General features: G+C 43.9%; 2 protein-coding genes and 1 long non-coding RNA gene across 3 annotated transcripts; 2 read left to right on the plus strand and 1 right to left on the minus strand.

The window, feature by feature from the left end:
- Positions 1-532: 532 nt before the first annotated feature.
- Positions 533-2,975, minus strand: LOC115133218 (ragulator complex protein LAMTOR4). Its single transcript, XM_029666212.2, has 4 exons — positions 2,868-2,975; positions 2,467-2,550; positions 2,245-2,362; positions 533-2,112 (listed from the first exon to the last, which is right to left on the minus strand). The coding sequence occupies exons 1-4, from the start codon at positions 2,868-2,870 to the stop codon at positions 2,015-2,017; spliced, it is 303 nt and encodes a 100-aa protein (XP_029522072.1). The 5' UTR covers positions 2,871-2,975; the 3' UTR covers positions 533-2,014.
- A 182-nt stretch (positions 2,976-3,157) lies between these two features.
- Positions 3,158-7,158, plus strand: LOC115133217 (V-type proton ATPase subunit F). The gene is made up of 2 exons (XM_029666211.2): positions 3,158-3,435; positions 6,098-7,158. Exons 1-2 carry the CDS (start codon positions 3,278-3,280, stop codon positions 6,297-6,299), a joined length of 360 nt encoding a protein of 119 aa, XP_029522071.1. The 5' UTR covers positions 3,158-3,277; the 3' UTR covers positions 6,300-7,158.
- Positions 7,159-8,625: 1,467 nt separating this feature from the next.
- Positions 8,626-12,436, plus strand: LOC115133739 (uncharacterized). Its single transcript, XR_003864244.2, has 5 exons — positions 8,626-8,807; positions 9,051-9,159; positions 9,883-10,085; positions 10,188-10,244; positions 10,393-12,436. It is a non-coding gene; the product is annotated as an uncharacterized LOC115133739 (long non-coding RNA).
- The last annotated feature ends 7,139 nt before the right edge of the window (positions 12,437-19,575 follow it).

Here is a 19,575-nt window from a genome sequence, read left to right on the forward strand (position 1 = left end):
TTCATGAAGGAATGGAGACCCTTGAATAGTTGAATGTTTCTTCATAACAATTTTAGCCTAAACCTGTTCAGTGTTTTTGGACAGTAAGCAGAGTGGATTCTAATTAGGTTTGTCAACAACTGACACTTTATGAAAAGTCAATTGCATCTTGCAGGGAAAAAAGTGCTGATAAAAAGTTCCATTCTCCTCAGAGGTGCTCCCACTTAATCTTCAGATTAAAATAATACTTAGATATGCATGGTTTGCATTGTAACTTTTTGGTCGGCCTGACCAGAGCTGTAGATTTGTTCGGTGTGCTATTTATATGCTTCCCCTTCCATTTAGCTTTTGCATCTTGTACTTTATAACAGCTTAATATTTTCCGTTATAGAAAAAATATTTCACAGCAGTTTAAACGCCTCAAATGATTCTCTACACTATACTTGCTGGTTTTGTCAAACTGAAATTAGGCGAACTATTAGAACTTTAGCAACCAGGAAATGGCAGAGCAATTTCAGCATAGTGCGACATGAAAACAGCATTTGTAAACAAGTTCAAAGCATGTGGATGTTTATAAGCAAAGCTTTGAGGTAATCAAATAAAGCCCTGAATCTCCCACACAATTTAACATGCCAAGACAATAGCTCACGATAACAGTCATTGCATGTGTATATACATTTGTACCGATAGCAATTACATAGCAACATTGCACACTCATGACACTTAGTTCAGGTTAGAAAAAAAACAGCACAGAGTTACACCCAAAAAATATAAATTTCCATCCAGCCACATTCAGTAGGGCACAACATTACTACATAGAAATGTATTAAGTAGAACAGACATGCTTCTGTTCTATTGAGTATTTAAAGATGCCAGCTCTATCCAAGGTATTTCTATCTGCAACATTCAGAATGTTAAAGAAAACATTGTTGGGGAGCATTCAAACTAAATAGCATGTGTGCTGATACTATAAACTGAATAGATTGAATTCCAGTCTAACTGCCACACACAAACCGACAATTCATTTGTGTCACATACGGTACGGACTACACCACAGCACTATTCTGTTTCATTTCTCATTACAAAAAGTTAACAATTAAGATTACACATGCAGTTTGATGCCTATTGTGGGCCATTCAATGTGAATTCTTCAATATCTATACTGAACAAAAATATAAACTTAACATGTGAAGTGTTTGTCCCATGTTTCATGAGCTGAAATAAAATATTTATTACACACAAAAACCTTATTTCTCTCAAATTTTGTGCACAAATTTGTTTACATCCCTGTTATCCCTGCATTTCTCCTTTGCCAAGATAATCCATCCACCTGACATGTGTGGCATATCTAGAAGCTTATTAAATAAGCGTGATCATTAAAGATGCACCCTGTGCTGGAGACAATAAAAAAGCCTCTAAAATGTGGAGTTATGTCACACAACGCGATGCCACAGATGTCTCAAGTTTTGAGGGAGCCTGCAATTGGCATGCTGACTGCAGGAATGTCCAACAGAACTGTTGCCAGAGAATTTGATGTTAATTTCTCTAGAATAAGCTGGCTCCAACGTCGTTTTAGAGGATTTGGCAGTACGCCTCACAACCGTAGACCACATGTAACCACGCCAGCCCAGGACCTGCACATCCAGCTTCTTCACATAGGGGATTGAGGGGTGCTGAGGAATATTTCCGGCTGTAATAAAGCCCTTTTTTGGGGAAAAACGTTTTCTGATTGGCTGGGCCTGGCCTCCCAGGCTGCACCCCTGCCCAGTTGTGAAATCCATAGATTAGGGCCTAATTTATTTATTTCAATTGATTTCCTTCTATGAACTTTAACTCAGTAAAATCTCTGAAATTGTTGCATGTTGCATTTATATTTTTGTTCAGTATAACTTCATATGTACTTTCTTCTGTTGTTCTGAAACCTTATAGAAATAGGAACGGAACAGTTCAGTGGATTACTGAGTCCCTGTCCCGTGTGAGTGCGTTGATTGGAGTGGTGGCCTTCATCCTCCCAACCCATCTTCACTACACGGTTCTACACCACTACAGGTTCCCTATGGTTGTTTTGACGTTTCACCACAAATACCTTCTGACCAGACACGGTCACTGTGTACACATAGTCCTCTAGCATGACTGTGGAGAAATCAAACACAGGGAGGTCAGGTTAGAGTGGCATGATGGGAGCAGCAATACTGTGAGTGTGTGTGTGCGTGCACACGCATGTGTGAGTGACTCTAGGACCCAGGTGTGCGTTGTCTGACTTACCTGACATGCGTTTGAAGGGCGGCTCAGCAGCACCCTGCAGTCTGAAGCGGCACGCTGTCCGCATCATCTGCATTATGACCCCCGCTGTGTGCTCATCATTCTCCAGCTCTCCTGCAGACTGAGAGAAGGGAATAACAGGGTAGTTGGGAATGAGATGGAGTGGAAGATAGGCGTGCTGCAACCAGTCAGGACATGTAGGTGCGCATGTTTGTGTGAACATACCGCCAATACGCCATCCTCACTGATCACCAAATAACCCAGTTGATCAGGGATCCTCTCCAGACCCTGTGTCAGAGTGCTAGTAGTCTAAAACACAAACAAATGACATGCATGGACAAATGTTAGGATCTGTGGGAGAGATACAGTTATCTGCCACCACAAACTGTTTAAGGCTCTAAGGAGAATACCTTTGCATCTGCTTTTGTCAACAGTAAAAGTGGTCACAAAAAAATCAGTGTTTACAGCTAGTTAGCGAGACATCGAAGCCAGAAAACTATCAAGCGCACTACAGTACACAAAATATAGGCTACAATGTAGCCGCTACAACAGTATGAACCACTAAATACGTTGCTTTTACACAATGCAGAGTCGCAGTAAATCAGAATATAAGCGTTTATACTTGCCATGTTCACTTGTTTTGCCCTATGAGTAAGCCTATCTGCTGCGTTTCCTCTCTTTCTTCACGTGACTTCATCAGCTGACGTGACGTCACGTCTTTCCGATATAGAAGGATTTTGTCCTTTGTGAGGCAGAAAACAAAAACCACGACCTTTTATTTTTTTTACAAAACTATTCAGGGCTATTCAATGTATTACATTTTCATTGAGAGACAGTCATTTTTTCCTGCTCGCCATTTCATGATAAAACATTTTTATAGACCAACAGATGGCACTATCTGCGTTTTGTGACAGCTGACGTCCCCGAAGAACTCCCAAATGCGGAAGTACTGGTCAGCTGACAGCTTCGTGATTCAGAGAAGGAATAAAATCCAGTCATTGCTTGTTTTTGCTATTTTATCTTGTAGAATTAAATAATGGCAGGACGAGGTAAATTAATTGCCGTCATTGGTGATGAAGATACGTGTACCGGGTTCCTACTCGGTGGCATTGGCGAACTGAATAAAAATCGTAAACCGAATTTCTTGGTGGTTGAAAAGGAGACCAGCATCGCAGAGATAGAGGAGACCTTCAAGTAAGTGTTAAGTTATAGCTAGCTATCTGGAGTGGGTATAATTTGTGGAACGTCCCAACAGGAATATGTTCCAAAAACTTCGTAAACAACAAGATTACCAACAAACGCATATAAAGTTGTATAGCGGCAGAATAAGATACCGGGTAGGGTGTGGGCTATTTCATTAAGTTTATTTCTGAAAAATGTCTGTCCTCACTCTGGTAGCCTATAGACAAACATTAAGAATAAGCTACGTGGTGAGTTGATTCGGCAGCTAGTTAGCGAGGTGAATTGATCATGCTACTTTCTATGCGTTGTTTTGTTGGCAACCTTGAGCTCAACGGTGATTTGTTTCATGACTTAAATGTTGTGAAGATGATGCACTTGGGACGAACGACAGCTGAGATGATTACAATTAATGTTTTAGGACCAAAGACTGCGGGATATTTTGGATGATCTGTCCCCGACCGAAGGTGCGCCCGTGTATTTCTGCTGCCAATGATGCCATAAACAAGGGAGATAGAAACATGTTTCCAGTGTGCGTCAGATATTTCTGTGTCTGATGGAGTGCAGTGCAAGTTACTTGACTTTTATGAAGACAGTGATGAAACTGCAAATGGCTTACATCAAGTTCTGATGAACTGTGTGGAAAAGCATGAACTGGATATTAGACACATCACAGCCTATGCTGCAGATAATGCCAATGTCAACTTTGGAAAACACCACTGCATTTACCAGTTATTGAGCAGTGCCAACAATCGCATTCTGAAAGATAATTGCCCAAATCACATAGCTCATATTGCCTGCAAGTATGCCTGTGATAAGCTGTCAGTGGATGTTGAGACAATTGTTTTAAAGATCTACAGCCACTTCTCAGTAGCTGCTTCCTAAAGAAGTTTTTGCCTTTATTGACATTGAGTGGCGTCAAATTATGCGACATGTTTGCACACAATGGCTCTCTCTTCATCCAGCTGTCATTCGTCTCCTGCAAAGCTGGCCAGCTCTTACTTCATACTTCAGGTCCCTTGGGGAGACCTGTCTTGTGGCACCGAAGAGTGTGAAGAAAAAATGGAAGCCGCTGAGATTTATCTGTGCTTTTTCCACAAAGTGGGGTGTGTGTTTTTGACCACCTTGTAAAAAAGCTGGAGGAAACAACGCTCTGCATCACAGACGTTTACAAGGAAGTCCAAAGGCTCAAAATGAAGATGCTTCAGCGGAAACGGGACAGCTTTTTTTGGATACCAGACCAAGCAGCTGATGGACAAACAATTGTCAGCACAAAGCTCCAAGCAGTAACAGGACTTTGAAGTTCTATGACACTGTCATTACATGCATTGACAAGTGGTTTGATTTCTCACCAGAAAATGTAATGGTGAAGCTGATTGGCCTCTATGAGGAGCCTTTGTAGAGGATTTTCTCTCTGATGACCATTAAATGGTCAGACTCAAGAAACAGATGCAACACAGAGCTGATCAAAAATGAACTTCAAATATCTGTGAACTGTGTCTTGTCATGTAAGGACTTATCTCTGGCTATGCAAAATTACAAAGGACTGCTTGAATCAGTCAAGAGCAGCAAAACATATCCATGGAAAAAGTGAGTGGTGAGTGACTCATGCCCCTCTTTTCCTCTTTTGCATTTGTTTTATTTTTTGCTGTAAAGGTTCAAATTGTGATTTCTTAATTTATTTTGTTTATTCACATAAGTTTACATAATTATACAGTTTTAGTAAAGCTATAGACTAAATGGAATATAAAAATGTTTTGCCTTTCCAGTTGAATAAGAATATACACTGTATATTCATTCACACAACACTGTACCCACACTGCCGTAGCACTGCACTGGCACGCCACCTTTTGTCCCTTATTTGGTAGTGAGAAAGTTGGCAAGCAAGTTCTCATGTGTAACTCTGTTTGTGTCGCACTGCTTTGCGCTATCTTAGCCAGGTCGCAGTTGTAAATGAGAACTTGTTCTCAACTGGCCTACCTGGTTAAATAAAGGTGAAATAAATCAAATTAAAAAGTCGCAGCAATGAAGAATTGAGTGCGTGCGCATTCACGCGAATGGTGGGGGGGGGGGGGTGTATTCTTTCGGGAGATTTTCGGCTCAACACCGGGTAGGGAGTGGGCTATTTCCTTAAGTCGATTCTGAAAAATGTCTGTCCTCACTCTGGTAGCCAATGGACAAACATTAAGAATAAGCTATGTGGTGAGTTGATGCTTATTCGTCAGCTGGTAGCGTGATCAATTCACCTCACTAACTAGCTATCTACCTAATTTTGAGATTGAAGATAGATAGCTAAAAGCAGACAAACTGTGAGCTTCTTTGCACACAGGGTGAAGACAGTTGATGCTCCATTATGTTTGTAATTGCATAGGGGATGTCAGATGTTATCTAGACAGTTATCACCTGGCATTGAAAATTCTCAGTGCTACACCAAACAGTACCTAACCTGTAACTCCCAGTATAATGGATACCGTGTGTGTGTCACATTATCTGGTGTTACAACCTGTAGGTCGGTGGTATCATGATTTCTGTGTTCCATTAGGCCTAGTTATGTGATATGATTCATCATAACGCCTTGAAATACTGCTGGACAACATACCTTGTGTGTTGTTGTTTACAGACCTGCACTGTAATGTTCAGTCGTCTAACTTATTTACTTCTGTCATGCCCCCCACAGGAGTTTCCTGGCTCGCAATGACATCGGCATCATCCTAATCAACCAGTTCATAGCAGAGATGATCCGTCACGCCATCGACCAGCACATGGAGTCCATCCCTGCCGTGCTGGAGATACCCTCCAAGGAGCACCCATACGACGCCTCCAAGGACTCCATCCTACGCAGGGCCAAGGGCATGTTCTCCGCTGAGGACTTCCGATAAACACACAACACGTACCCAAAGATGCAGTGTCGCGGTCTGGGCAGGGACAGAGATGGAGGAGGGGGACTTTGGAGACTGTCCATGATCCTAAATTAGTTATCTTGTGCAATGCTATGGAAGGCTGTAAAGTATGCCTGATGGCAGTTTCATGTGTTATCCATATTGACTGAGTCCATAATTGGTCCCCACAGTCCACCTCTCATCTCTTGCCTGGGTCTTGTTCCATCCACCTGGCAATGCACTTTCACCAGACCGAATGTTGAATTGTTTGATGTAATATTTAGTTTTTCATTCCTTTGCCTGGAGCATTATGGTATTACTGTGCATTGACCACATTGATGGTTGAATTGTTTTGCTGTATGCCTTTTCGGGTTATTCATGCTGTTGTATGAAATCTTACGCAGGTACTGTATCTTGTGGTCTCATCCAGTCTGTTTTTCAAATGCTTGCTTCATTTTGTCATAACCTTGGGGAGAGTATGCTTGCATAAGACGTCTCGGCAAAGAATTGTGGATAGTCATCTGCAATTCATTGAGTGTAACATTTGTCAGAGCATGCATGTGACTGTCTGTTCTAACTTCACATTTGTCATTTATGGAAACAGTCCTAATGCCCCTATTTGGATCTTTACAAAAAAAAAACTGCAAAGTAGTATTTCATCATCTGGTGAAGTGAACAGTATAATTCCCCAATCCACAGGGTACAGCTCAACAGAAAATTCACAAAATTAACAGCTTGAAAAAAAATGTATGTTTAAGCACTGCAAAATGACTACCTGTTGTAATGTATTGTGACAGTTTTAACTTATACCTGTAACAAAAACAAATAGATGTTTACAAAAATAAATTATTCTATCCAACCTGTACTGTGTAAGTAATTAATGATACTATCAAGACCAGCACAACTGTCTTAAATGTTTGATGTTAGACAATTGCACTTCTCACAAAAGCCAAAACAATTCCCTGTATGTTAGCTTGGAAGACTTCATTATTTCATACTGTACAAAGTCTTCAAATTAAATCCAGCAATCCTCCATGCTGATTCTAAAGCCTTATAGTGCTAGTAGCCTGAAGAACAACAAGAATGTTACATGTCAGTCATAAGACCCCACTAACAACTATACTTATCTCAAAAGAGATGCAAGCTTTCCTGATGATGTGACTTGACCAGTTAGTTTCTTTTGGGAAGTGGGGTAAAGTTCACATGAAGCCAAAGTTGAACTTCTCACTGCATAGTTTAGGCAGAAGTGAAGTACTTCCCAGTATCTCTGTGCCAGTGGCACAAATGTAAAGCCCAGTGTATTAACCCTGACAAATCAGATTCAGTGTGGTATCCATGATTAAATCCTGAGACTGAACCTGATGTGTTACATTATTTAGGGGCCTGCACACACTGATGCTGTGATCCAACTGGAAAATATTTGAACAACCTTGAGACAGGCCTTATCATTTATCTTGCTGGACACGTGAGTTCTTAAACCACGGACAAACACAAACACAGCTCTGTTCTACTACCTGCACCTTATAAAGATATGGAATGTTGGCCAAGAGGTGCTCCCAGAATGAACCTATCCCTGGACATGGGATTTTTTCACGGACCTAATGGCCCTCCCGGAGAACAGATCCCTGCCTGGTCTCTCGGTGTCATCCTCCTGGCCTATATCTTTGGATTCCCAGTCCCCTTCAACAGCACTCAGAGGTAAGACATCTACCTACTTGTGGAAATAGGAGATTAGAGGTTGAATGGATAGAGTTGTGACCTGTGAGGCATGTGATTCCCCCCCCCCCTGTAGACAATATGAATATGAGACTCTTCAACTCAACAACACAGTGAGTGTTGGGTTATAATACTTCAAAAAACTAGGAAGAGTTTGACTAAATGTGAGAATAGTGAGACCAACATACTGCTCTTTCAGACCCTTCATGTCAAATGACACAGAGTCCAATGAAACAGAGATTCCCTTCCCTTTTCAGTGAGTACATTTATGGGTCTATATTTGTATAGTGTTGAAACTAAATGTTGTAAACCATTTAGAGCGCCAAGTAACCTAGCGCTTAGAGAGACGAACCAGTTTGAATCCCGGGTCTCAAATCCTAGATGCCATTGCCTACCGTTATGCCTTTGAGCAAAGCACTTAACCCCCCACTATAACATCTCCCCGGGAGGCCAGTGTGGCAGCCCCCCGCACCTCTCCAAAATGTATGTGTGTATTCTCGGAGGGGTTGGGTTGAAAGTGGAAGTACAATTTGGGTTGGACCTTGTGGGCCGTTATTGTCCGTTATTGTTATTGTAAGTTAGCTCTTCAAACTCACCATGGCCCCTGAGGGCCAAACACATGTACTTTAACTGTATAAACACTATTGACTCATGATTGACTCTTCAATCTTGTTTTACCAGATGTGAAATAACAAGTTTCATGGACTCACAGACATTTTTCTAAAATGTCTCGTCTTTTTTCCTTTCTCTTTCAGGGATTACGACCGCAAAATACCGTAAATCTCCCTAAATGTACGCAAGTACAATGTGATTGAATAATTTGACTGAGCACACAAGCCTGTGTGTGTTTGTGTGTCCAACGGTTATGTGTGTGTCCAACGGTTATGTGTGTGTCCAATTGCACTATTGTTAAAGCAATAGTGCATATACATAACCTTAACTGTTTCTTTAGCAGCAGGTCATTGCTGCATATCTGACCACCCAGCAGGACACACTCCAGACCTCTAACCTGATACTCCCCTCCTTTCAATCCAGATGCAGCGTGTCTCTCTGCTACCTTCCCACCTGTATGCACTCTAATCTGGGGTCAGCCCTGCAGAAAGGGGACGAGATAGCGTGCGCCTCCACCAAAGACCCCCATGGGGTAGGCAGAAAATGACACTGACACAGCATACCTTAAATTGGCAACCAGTTTTTTTACTAACACATTTTATCACATTGGTTGCAGCATGACTTTGATAATAGGTTTTGTGGCTCTCCAACAACAAAAAACTGCTCTACAACTATTTCTGAAATGTACTGCACCAGAGTTTAAGTAAGTTGTGAGCATGAAAAGGAAACTGTAATGCAAGGGGGCGTTTAGAGTAGATTGAACTATTATAATAGTTCATAAATTACATTCAATGTGTTGAGTACTTTATGTAAAATACTTAATTGTTTTGTGTAAAGTGACTAAACCTAATATATGTCACTTCTTTTGTACGCGAATAAAAGCTTTTTACAAGCCAGGAGTGATGCAATAAATGCCTGCTTTCCACATAGAAATAGAATCATACATGTCTGTCTACACTTTTCTTGATTCAATCCACACTCACTCTGGTTCATAAAAAAATATATAGGCCTTACTCAACCATGAATGTCTAGTTGAGCAGAATGACACAAAGGGAAACAAAGTACAGACAGACAGAGTAACTGATAAAGTGATAATCTGTTGAATTTAGAGGCCTTGATGTTAGTCCATGACCTGTGTGCGGGTTTTCTATGTATACTGTATGTAACCCAGCTGAGAAAACAAGTAATGTTCTATAGCTTGAAGTGACTGAGAGTAGTTTAACTCACTACTGATATCTCCTCTGTATCCACGCAGGCCAGAGGAGACCTACGTTCCTTGGAACAGCACTGACGTGGCTCAACGTGAGGAAGATCATTGGTGGAAAAGATTGTGGGTATGCTATAGAAAATATATACTGTTGCAGTTCAACTTCCACTCTGTTGTTGCTCTTTTGCCAACAGGCCTGAGGAGTTGATGCAGAGTCGGAACGAGACAGACAGAAACTCAACATTACCTATGTGAGTTCTCTTATGCTATTATTATAAACAGGCATCTACCCTTTCATTTTGCACATGTTCCAATATGTCATTAATAATTTATTTTCCCTCTACTGCACACAGACACAGGTAGAACGGTCCTCCACTCCTTATGGATATAAGGGAAATAAAACGTCCATTGTAAGTATGTTTTCAGTCAGTCATCATACATTTTATCAGTAGGTGGCGCTTTATCTCTGAAAGGAGGGAAGACAAAAAGCATTACAAAACTGTGCATCGTTGAAGTGAAATCAATGTTTCCTCTGTCCTTCTTGGCAACTCTTTTTAGGCATGAATATTATGTAGCAGCGCCTCAAGGCTGCGTGGTGAGTCTGTGCCCTGGGCCATATACTGAACCAGGGCGGGGACGAGAGTGCAGGCGGGGCCACCCGAGACCCACATGGCAACGGCAAGAGATGAGAGGAAGTGTAACGTGGGGCCTCATACAGGAGTTGCTGGCTGTGCTCTATTGCTCTTAAGCCATTACTTTTCTTTCTCTGCTTTCCTTTGCCATCACTGATCTGGAAGGACAAGAGGATTGAGAGAAACGTTGAAAGATTTAGTCACTCCACCTGCCCATTGCTTATGTGCAGCACTTGGTGATGGAGGAGAGGACACAATAGGAGAGAAGTTGTACAGAGGGTGTAATTTGTGTGTGGTAAACCTAAAAAGTTGCTATTTATTAAAGACATATTAATAATTGTCTTAATTAATCACTTAAGAAAAGTATGAAATATTTGTCATTGTGTACCGCAGGGCCGGCTCCAGGCATAAGCGACATGCTGTCGTTTAGGGCCCCTGGCCCCCAGAGTCTCAACTGTTGAGAGTTAGAATATTAGAATACACAAGACACAAGATCGAAATGTGATCGTGCAGTCACTCAATTAGCCATGACAGCTAACAATTTTTAGATTGGTAAGTTAGTCTAGCCAGGTATCTACATTTGTAGTAATCATGGCCAAATACCGACCCGGCATGCAGGGCACGTAGCCAGGGGCCTGACCTCCAGAGGGACTCCATTGATTTTGTTAGTCACTCTCACTCAGATATAATAAGTCATGACAAAATGTGTAGAATTGCAGAAAATTTGCTTTAAAACAGCACATAGCCTGCTGTATTTCCCTCTGCCCCAAGGCAAAATGAGTAGAATTGCAGAACATTTGCTTTAAAACAGCACATAGCCTGCTGTATTTCCCTCTGCCCCATGGCAAAATGAGTAGAATTGCATAAATGTTGTTATAATATTGCAAAATGTTCTCTCCGCCCCATGGCAATGTCTAGAACTGCAGGAAATGTACCTTAAAACGTACATTACTGTCTTAAATGTAAAGGGTCCAGTGGTGTGGCGACATAAACCTATTGTTAAAATGTTTGGAGAGGTTTCACGAGCGCGCCATTACACCCTCACACATTTTGGTGAAGGAAAAGTCAAACCTACATCCCTTGAAATTTCTCTTGCCCATTTAATGTGATGGGGGATTGTATTGGTGCTGAATTTATCCAGATATTAAAAGGATATTGAAAATATTGAATTGTTGTGGGTGACAGTTGCGCATAACCTCAATACGCAAGAAGGCTAGCTGGCTTTTGGGAAGAGCAGCAGACATGGATTCTCAAAAACAGGAGTTTTGGAAGGAGGCTATTTTGAAAGAGTCATTTGTTAGACTAAATGGATTTCAAAAGAAAAGATGGGTGAAAAACGAGGGATGAAACTGCCACAAATCAACGAACCTGAACGTGAAGCCAAACTGGTGAAAACGCTGACCAAGAGAAGGTCACAATTAGAAGCAGGTATAAAGTAGAGATGAGAAGGTGCTTGTTGATGTGATACGGCCGGCTTCGGGAGAAATTCTAGCAACATTGTAAAACCACTCATCATGGACTTGGAATATTTAAACGTTTTCTACTTTGAAATAGCCAAAATAAACAGGCACATCACATGCAATGGTGTATACTGAACAACTATTCAGGGGGTAACATCATGGTCCTGCCCAGCTTTTATCTTTACTACAGTCCATCTCCAGTTGTCACGGTAACTGCCCCTGCTGTGCTCCCTCTGAATGCAGGTGACATGAACAAGGCCTTCGACCCGATGTACGCACTCAACGCCATTGTGAAAGAGAGCCTCTTCCGCAAGAACGGCATCTTCCCTCGCTCTGCCACCTCAGACACAGTGGCGTGAGGGTGCCCACCGGATCACACAGGCCCCAAGTGACAATACAAACACACCACCAACAACCGCACTGGTTTTTAATTTGTATTCATCCTATTTTTGTGAAGACAGAAATGAAGCTGCGAAATAGAATGTGTGAAATAAAAGTGTGGTTCTGGGAGTTTGAGATGGATATTGCCATGTTGGCCTGTGTGCCCTCCCCATGCCCCTCTCCCCTTTCAACACACACTGTCTAAATGATAAAGTAACTCAATTATGAATGTGAAGTAAACCACCAGACACTCAGACCTTTCCCCCTGTCGGCTACGAGGCTATGGCCTAATGTCATTAATCATTCACCTGCAAGATTCATATCGTATTAAGTCCTGCTTTTGTGGGCAAGTGGGCAGATCAGCTTCCGTTCACCTGGCTGCCACAGGTGGGCAAGGAGAGTCAGGGATGAGTGAACCAACGCTGAGCCCGGACAATAGAGTGGATTCTTTTACATTTGGCTACTCTGGTTACAGGGAGAGGGATTGACGGCCAGACACTGGCACTGAATGTGTAGGGAAAGAGGCATGCCCACCAGCCCCCTAAATGTATCCCCTCACCACAGTTGGATAGGTAGTCGCCTATTAAAGGCAGACTGTACGGATGTGTCTAACATGCAACATAACAGCGAGCTTTCTCTTTTCCTTACATAATTCTATTGCTGCCTGTTCAAACAGCCCTAAATCAGAAAGACCCAGTAAAGCTCTGCTGTGAGTCTATTAGTACAGTCACCACAAGGAGGAGCCCACACCTCACAAGACTGAGCAGTGAGCATGACGGCATGATATGGCAGCTCAGTCGAAAGCCTCTCTGAAAATACATGAATGATCATTCAAAGCAATGTACTGTATGTAACCCAATGGACAAAGGCTGGCATTTATGTGAAATGTAACTACCCTAATTTAGTCCCAACTTATGTCAATCAAAGACTATTTGAATCACAGCACTGACCACCAGACAACAACACAGGGGAGAATGACCTCCAGAGAGTGCCACATGTTTTTTTTTTCAGACTGATCAGTGCCAATACTCTATTGTAACACAGAGTATTAAGTGTAGACATTGTCCAAAGAATGTGAGACGTGCCATGGCAATTCACTGCAGTTGGAACTTTACATGAGACGCTCCTTTTATTCCAAGTCTGATGATGCTCTCTCTCGTCATAGGGCCCCATCAGGACAGCAGGCTGTGCTTAGTCAGATAAATGGCTCTCATTACCTTGTGTTCCGGAGTTCCAAATTGAGCAGCTGCTGAAAAATGAGCTCCTGTATATATTGAGATTTAAATGGTTTTTTAGAGTGAAGTACATCGAAAAAATCAAGAGAAAACTGCAAGACTCAATAGAAGACAAAACAAGGAACAAACCAAAAAGACAGGCTTTTGAAGAAGTAACTATTTTTCATAAAATTGTACAGTTATCTTAGCTAGCTGAATTGCTAGCTGAATTGTTTACTTGTTGCTAAGCAGTTGCTAGGGACTCTCCTGGAAGAAGCTAGCTAGCTTACAAAGAATAACAACAAAAATATCTAGTTAACAGAAGAAAGGAAGACAAAATAAGGACAGAAGAAAAAGGAAAAGAAAAAGGACAACAAAGTGAAACCTCTAAAGAAACAAGAGACCATAATACAAGAAACAGCACGATAGAGAGATAGAACAACAACAACGCAGCCACTGCCAGCTAGCCTACTTCAGCAGTACTGTATCATTTGAATTATTTTAGTCAATAAGATTCCTGCTACGTAAGCTTAACTTTCTGAACATTCGAGACGTGTAGTCCATTTGTCATTCCAATCTCCTTTGCATTAGCGTAGCCTCTTCTGTAGCCTGTCAACTATGTGTCTGTCTATCCCTGTTCTCTCCTCTCTGCACAGACCATACAAACGCTCCACACCGCGTGGCCGCGGCCACTCTAATCTGGTGGTCCCAGCGCGCATGACCCACGTGGAGTTCCAGGTCTCCGGTAGCCTCTGGAACTGCCGATCTGCGGCCAACAAGGCAGAGTTCATCTCAGCCTATGCCTCCCTCCAGTCCCTCGACTTCTTGGCACTGACGGAAACATGGATCACCACAGATAACACTGCTACTCCTACTGCTCTCTCTTCGTCCGCCCACGTGTTCTCGCACACCCGAGAGCTTCTGGTCAGCGGGGTGGTGGCACCGGGATCCTCATCTCTCCCAAGTGGTCATTCTCTCTTCTCCCCTTACCCATCTGTCTATCGCCTCCTTTGAATTCCATGCTGTCACAGTTACCAGCCCTTTCAAGCTTAACATCCTTATTATTTATCGCCCTCCAGGTTCCCTCGGAGAGTTCATCAATGAGCTTGATGCCTTGATAAGCTCCTTTCCTGAGGATGGCTCACCTCTCACAGTTCTGGGCGACTTTAACCTCCCCACGTCTACCTTTGACTCATTCCTCTCTGCCTTCTTCTTTCCACTCCTCTCCTCTTTTGACCTCACCCTCTCACCTTCCCCCTCTACTCACAAGGCAGGCAATACGCTCGACCTCATCTTTACTAGATGCTGTTCTTCCACTAACCTCACTGCAACTCCCTCCAAGTCTCCGACCACTACCTTGTATCCTTTTCCCTCTTGCTCTCATCCAACACTTCCCACACTGCCCCTACTCGGATGGTATCGCGCCGTCCCAATCTTCGCTCTCTCTCCCCCGCTACTCTCTCCTCTTCCATCCTATCATCTCTTCCCTCTGCTCAAACCTTCTCCAACCTATCTCCTGATTCTGCCTCCTCAACCCTCCTCTCCTCCCTTTCTGCATCCCTTGATTCTCTATGTCCCCTATCCTCCAGGCCGGCTCGGTCCTCCCCTCCTGCTCCGTGGCTCGACGACTCATTGCGAGCTCACAGAACAGGGCTCCGGGCAGCCGAGCGGAAATGGAGGAAAACTCGCCTCCCTGCGGACCTGGCATCCTTTCACTCCCTCCTCTCTACATTTTCCTCTTCTGTCTCTGCTGCTAAAGCCACTTTCTACCACTCTAAAGTCCAAGCATCTGCCTCTAACCCTAGGAAGCTCTTTGCCACCTTCTCCTCCCTCCTGAATCCTCCTCCCCTCCCCCTCCTCCCTCTCTGCAGATGACTTCGTCAACCATTTTGAAAAGAAGGTCGACGACATCCGATCCTCGTTTGCTAAGTCAAACGACACCGCTGGTTCTGCTCACACTGCCCTACCCTGTGCTCTGACCTCTTTCTCCCCTCTCTCTCCAGATGAAATCTCGCCTCTTGTGACGGCCGGCCGCCCAACAACCTGCCCGCTTGACCCTATTCCCTCCTCTCTTCTCCAGACCATTTCCGGAGACCTTCTCCTTACCTCACCTCGCTCATCAACTCATCCCTGACCGCTGGCTACGTCCCTTCTGTCTTCAAGAGAGCGAGAGTTGCACCCCTTCTGAAAAAACCTACACTCGATCCCTCCGATGTCAACAACTACAGACCAGTATCCCTTCTTTCTTTTCTCTCCAAAACTCTTGAACGTGCCGTCCTTGGCCAGCTCTCCCGCTATCTCTCTCAGAATGACCTTCTTGATCCAAATCAGTCTGGTTTCAAGACTAGTCATTCAACTGAGACTGCTCTTCTCTGTATCACGGAGGCCCTCCGCACTGCTAAAGCTAACTCTCTCTCCTCTGCTCTCATCCTTCTAGACCTATCGGCTGCCTTCGATACTGTGAACCATCAGATCCTCCTCTCCACCCTCTCCGAGTTGGGCATCTCCGGCGCGGCCCACGCTTGGATTGCGTCCTACCTGACAGGTCGCTCCTACCAGGTGGCGTGGCGAGAATCTGTCTCCTCACCACGCGCTCTCACCACTGGCGTCCCCCAGGGCTCTGTTCTAGGCCCTCTCCTATTCTCGCTATACACCAAGTCACTTGGCTCTGTCATAACCTCACATGGTCTCTCCTATCATTGCTATGCAGACGACACACAATTAATCTTCTCCTTTCCCCCTTCTGATGACCAGGTGGCGAATCGCATCTCTGCATGTCTGGCAGACATATCAGTGTGGATGACGGATCACCACCTCAAGCTGAACCTCGGCAAGACGGAGCTGCTCTTCCTCCCGGGAAGGACTGCCCGTTCCATGATCTCGCCATCACGGTTGACAACTCCATTGTGTCCTCCTCCCAGAGCGCTAAGAACCTTGGCGTGATCCTGGACAACACCCTGTCGTTCTCAACTAACATCATGGCGGTGGCCCGTTCTTGTAGGTTCATGCTCTACAACATCCGCAGAGTACGACCCTGCCTCACACAGGAAGCAGCGCAGGTCCTAATCCAGGCACTTGTCATCTCCCGTCTGGATTACTGCAACTCGCTGTTGGCTGGGCTCCCTGCCTGTGCCATTAAACCCCTACAACTCATCCAGAACGCCGCAGCCCGTCTGGTGTTCAACCTTCCCAAGTTCTCTCACGTCACCCCGCTCCTCCGCTCTCTCCACTGGCTTCCAGTTGAAGCTCGCATCCGCTACAAGACCATGGTGCTTGCCTACGGAGCTGTGAGGGGAACGGCACCTCAGTACCTCCAGGCTCTGATCAGGCCCTACACCCAAACAAGGGCACTGCGTTCATCCACCTCTGGCCTGCTCGCCTCCCTACCACTGAGGAAGTACAGTTCCCGCGCAGCCCAGTCAAAACTGTTCGCTGCTCTGGCCCCCAATGGTGGAACAAACTCCCTCACGACGCCAGGACAGCGGAGTCAATCACCACCTTCCGGAGACACCTGAAACCCCACCTCTTTCAGGAATACCTAGGATAGGATAAAGTAATCCTTCTCACCCCCCTTAAAAGATTTAGATGCACTATTGTAAAGTGGCTGTTCCACTGGATGTCTTAAGGTGAACGCACCAATTTGTAAGTCGCTCTGGATAAGAGCGTCTGCTAAATGACTTAAATGTAAATGTAAATTACCCACCCAGACACTCCCACTGAGAGACAGCATTAGCACAGGCAGCCAAATGTCAACACAGCCAGATTCCGAAGCTCTGTGACGGGCGCAGTGGGCATAGAAATATACAAATCACAATTATAAACGCAACATGTGAAGTGTTGGTCCCATGTTTCATTGGCTGAAATAGAAGATCCCAGAAATTGTCCATATGCACAAAAAGCTTATTTCTCTCAATTTTGAGCATACATTTATTTACATCCCTGTTAGCATTTCTCCTTTGCCAAGATAATCAATCCACCTGACAGGTGTTGCATATCAAGAAGCTGATTAAACAGCATGATCATTACACAGGTGCACCTTGTGCTGGGGACAATAAACGGTCACTCTAAAATGTGCAGTTTTGTCACACAATACAATACCACAGATGTTTCAAGTTTTGAGGGAGAGTGCATTTGGCATGCTGACTGCAGGAATGTCCACCAGAGCTGTTGCTAGAGATTTTAATGTTAATTTCTCTACCATAAGCCACCTCCAACGTTGTTTTAGAGAATTTGGCAGTATGTCCAACCGGCCTCACAACCACAGACCACGTGTAACCACGCCAGCCCAGGACGGCCACATCCGGCTTCTTCACTTGTGGGATCGTCTGAGGGGGTGCTGAGGCGTATTTCTGTATGTAATAAAGCCCTTTTGTGCAGAAAAACTCATTCTGATTGGCTGGGCCTGGCTCTCCAGTGGATGGCACTGGCTCCGAAGTACCCTTGCCCTGTCATGTGAAATCCATAGATTATGGCCTAATGAATGTATTTAAATTGACTGATTTCCTTATATGAACTGTAACTTAGTAAAATCTTTGAAATTGTTGCATGTTGCATTTATATTGTTGTTTAGTATATCATCACTAGAATGATCAAATTGACTTCAATGAGGATCCCCGTGCTAGTATTTCTATTTCTATGGCAGGGGAGCCTCAGCACACTTGGCTATTAGCAGTGTGTTACCCTATCGCATCTCCCGTTGACCTCGCTGTGACCTTCAAGTGGAGAGTTTCCCAAACAGTGATGGAGCGAGTGTGTCAGAGGATGGAAAGAAAGTGCATAAGTGTTTCCAGGACACTGGCCATGTTTCAGGCTTTTTAGAAGCTTGTAGGTGATTATTGTCCCAATCAGTGAGTGAATCAGCTTGTCATTTCCAATGACAGTAGCCCCCCTATCCTGAAGTGACAAGAAAAAGCCCTTGTGAATGGACACGTGTTTAGAATCAATATTGGAGCCAAATTGGCTAAATTGGAAGAGCCACAGAACTGATTGCTAATGTTTCAGGGTGGGAGGGGTAGAGAATGTCCCCCAGAGACATATATCTGGTTAACCTGGTTAATCTGGATCAGTGGTTGAATAGAGCTCCTTGCCAATCAATTTAAATGACCAATTACCAATCTTCCTGGTTGGTGGCCTATTACTTGATACCATTTTCAAAATTGGTCCTGGATTATTTTTGATTGTTTCATAGATAAGATATTCACATCTCTAGTTCCTCCTGGAACGCTTCCTCAGCACAACAGCACTAATGAAAAAAAATGTAAAAGTCCAGATCTCTTTCAACCACACACGCCTATCAATAGGGATGCATATCTGCATAGTTAGTTGCAAATTACACTAGTGCTTCTGTAATCACGATCCCACTTGAGTGTTAGGTTATTTATCAACCCATTCCATCTCTCTCTCTCACACACACACACACACACACACACACACACACACACACACACACACACACACACACACACACACACACACACACACACACACACACACACACACACACACACACACACACACACACACACACACACACACACACACTCTCCCTTTAGTAGTCCCTATAGAAGGCTCTAATATGACCTCATAGAGAGCTCTAATCAGACAGTTTTTCACCTGGTTGCAATCTGTCATCACCACTCTTATCCTCTCTATCATGACTCATGGTGTGTGTCTGTCTGTCCTTGTGTTGTGTGGATCTGCAGACTAGTTCTTTCATCCAATCCTGTGACTCATTGCCATCTTCATCTATAACCGGAGGTCAACGCATCTCCCACCCACCTCTGGCGTGTGTGTGTGTGTGTGTGTGTGTGTGTTTTAAAGACAAACTGCACATTTGTCAGTTGAGTGATGAAGGTCTTCTCATCCTAACCCAGACAGAACTGATCTCTGGCACGGTTAAACGATTCACACCTCCATCTATGACCATTATCACCTGCCCTTTCACCATTGGAAAGATTATGTCTCAATACTGGTCTCCAATTGGGCAGAAAAAGAAGATGGAAGATCCCTCCAGATTTGGCAAGGACCCATAGATCAACAGGATGGCTAACAGAG

This window comes from Oncorhynchus nerka, linkage group LG8 (assembly GCF_034236695.1).
Source record: "Oncorhynchus nerka isolate Pitt River linkage group LG8, Oner_Uvic_2.0, whole genome shotgun sequence".
NCBI lineage: Eukaryota > Metazoa > Chordata > Actinopteri > Salmoniformes > Salmonidae > Oncorhynchus > Oncorhynchus nerka.